Below are 2,500 nucleotides of genomic sequence, written 5' to 3'. Positions count from 1 at the left end.
GATCCTGAACAAAACGAGGCACTTTAAAACGACAAAACATGACAAAACACGACACAAACTTATACTCGACACAAACTTCTGCTCTGAAACTGATCCAGAGTCTGTGGGGACGAATCAGTTTGTGTTTAAACCTCAAAAAGTTCAGATCAGTGACAGGTTTCAAGTTTAGGCTCAAGTTTTGTTAGAAATATAGACAGATAAGTTTAGTTCTAAGTACAGAGAAGTTAAAAGTTGGTGTAAAGTTTGGTTTATTTTGAACGGTTTGGGGGGAATGTAAATGAATCACGGTAAATGTTTTTAGCTCTTTAGGGTCGTTCACACCAAAGAGTCAAAAAAACACCTCAACGTTTCTATTTGGAGCCTTTGTATTTGAGTTCAGACGCCCCCGACGCTCGTGTCTTTGACGCCGTGGACCAACGGGAGAAAAATACTCGACGTGCGTCCGTTGCCCTGGAAACAAGAGCCCGGTCCTGGTCTTTTCCTGAAACAATGTCAGACCAGACTGAGAGACTTTAGAGTTTTTATCACATAAAACATCAGAGGAGGAAATCGACTCGACGACTGGAGCGAGTTTATATTTATACTCCACTAATGACACTGGAGCAGTCCTGGTCTAGTCCGGTCTAATACCGGCCTGGTCCCGGTCTAGTCTCGGTCTAGTGCAGGTCTAATACCGGTCTGGTCTCGGTCTGGTCCCAGTCTAGTCTCAGTCTAGTCCTGGTCTAATACTGGTCTAATACCGGTCTAGTCTCAGTTTAGTCCTGGTCTAATATCGGTCTAGTCCCGGTCTAATACTGGTCTACTCTTGGTCTAGTCCTTGTTTAGTCCTGGTCTAGTCCTGGTCCGGTCCAGGTGTTGTCCTGGGTGATTGTGGTGTATATATTTATTCTCTGTTCATGTTTGTGGTTCTCGTTCTGGGGTTTTTCTTCCTGATAATAACGTCGCTGTGTCTCTGGATACTCGTCCCTGATTGGTCGACGCGGCGCGACTGACGCGAAAACATTTTCAACTTCTTGACGCTGACGCCGTAGACGCGCCGCAAAAACGCAGGACGCTCTAGTCGCTCGTCCACATGGACTTGACACAGAAACTGGACACTTTGACACTTTGGTGTGAACGAACCTTTAAAGTGACTCAAATAAAAAGGTGTTAAAAAGGTCAGATTGTGTTGGAGGGTTTATTCAGACACAGGTGGTGTGGACTCACTTTGCCCCCGGGAGCATCACGGCTTTAAACACGTGTCCAGGATCAAACTCTGGATCTTTGAACCTCACCCTGAAAAACAAAAACACAAACAGAAACATGAGCGACACAGAGGCTCAGGGGGTGAAGCGCCCGCCCTCTAACGGGAGGATCAGCTGAGCACCTCGAGGAGCCGCTGGGACAAACTCTCCTCACTGCAGAGTCTTGTGTGGTTTGTTTTTACGCTCAGCTGAAGCTCTGATGTGAACTCAGACAAACGAAGACGAGTCATGAAAGAAACTCTGAGCTGCAGCGGAGGACGAGGTTCATTTTAGGCGACCAATAGAGCCAGTGTTGGCAAGTTTACTTTTAAAATGTAATCCCCTACAGATTACAGATTACACACACCAAAATGTAGTTTGTCACGTAATCCATTAAATTACTTAAAATTGAGTAATGTAATCTGAATACTTTGGATTACTTGATATTGTCGTGTTTTTTAAAACTACATGAATGTATCAACCACATCCTGAACATTCTTGTTGTTTTCTTCAAATTGTTTGTTGAGCCCAAGTCTCCATGAACACACTTTGTTTTACTGTAGAGAAACAAAGACGAGGATCTGAACGTAAAATGTTTTGTTTGATAAAAGACAAGAAAAAGTCCAGACTTTACTGAACTGTATTAAAAATATTAGTGATAGAAAAATGATTTACCTACAGGAAATCACTGCTGCTTTAAAGTATGTCCATCTACTGTTAGTGTCGTATGGTCCTAGTCCTGGTCCTAGTCCTGGTCCTAGTCCTAGTCCTGGTCCTAGTCCTGGGTCCTAGTCCTAGTCCTGGTCCTGGTCCTAGTCCTGGTCCTAGTCCTGGTTCATCCCAAAATGTGAAAATGGTTAAATCCCTCTGTGTAATCCATTTATTTGAACAAAGTAACTGTAATCCAATTCCCACTCACTGAAACAGTAACTTTAACTGAATACAGTTACTCACCATTTGTACTCTGATTACTCTGGTAAATGTAATCTGTTACTCCCCAACACTGACCGCAAAAACTAATCACAGTGGTACTGAGAAACCCACCACGAAGCAGGTTGGGCCGCCGCCGCCGCCGCCGCCACACGTGACCACCGTGACCCGAGGCGCCGCAGTGAGCTGGACAGATGCAGCGGCACTTGTCCCAAAACCAAATGTTATTTCTCTCCTTTTTGTGCGAACACACCGTCTCCAGGAGGATCCATCGACTCCAGCGCAGAAACACTCACACGGCGGCGCCACAACAAAGATTTCTCTCCTCTCCAAAGTCGCCCGTAAAT

At 45.0% G+C, this 2,500-nt stretch overlaps 1 protein-coding gene across 1 annotated transcript in view; it reads right to left on the bottom strand.

Moving 5' to 3' along the window:
- The window catches only part of xrn2 (5'-3' exoribonuclease 2), a 63,053-nt gene that overhangs the window by 17,211 nt on the left and 43,342 nt on the right, over positions 1 to 2,500 (bottom strand). The window contains 2 exon segments of the mRNA XM_055149175.1: positions 1 to 4; positions 1,207 to 1,275. The exon segment at positions 1 to 4 is cut by the window's left edge and continues 125 nt beyond it. Coding sequence (XP_055005150.1) covers positions 1 to 4; positions 1,207 to 1,275 — 73 coding nt within the window.

This window comes from Boleophthalmus pectinirostris, unplaced genomic scaffold (genome assembly GCF_026225935.1).
Source record: "Boleophthalmus pectinirostris isolate CB_2022bp ecotype Guang Dong unplaced genomic scaffold, ASM2622593v1 HiC_scaffold_13, whole genome shotgun sequence".
In the NCBI taxonomy this organism is placed as follows: Eukaryota; Metazoa; Chordata; class Actinopteri; order Gobiiformes; family Gobiidae; genus Boleophthalmus; species Boleophthalmus pectinirostris.
Note: the sequence above shows the minus strand (reverse complement) of the source record. Positions and strands in the feature narration are given on the sequence as shown.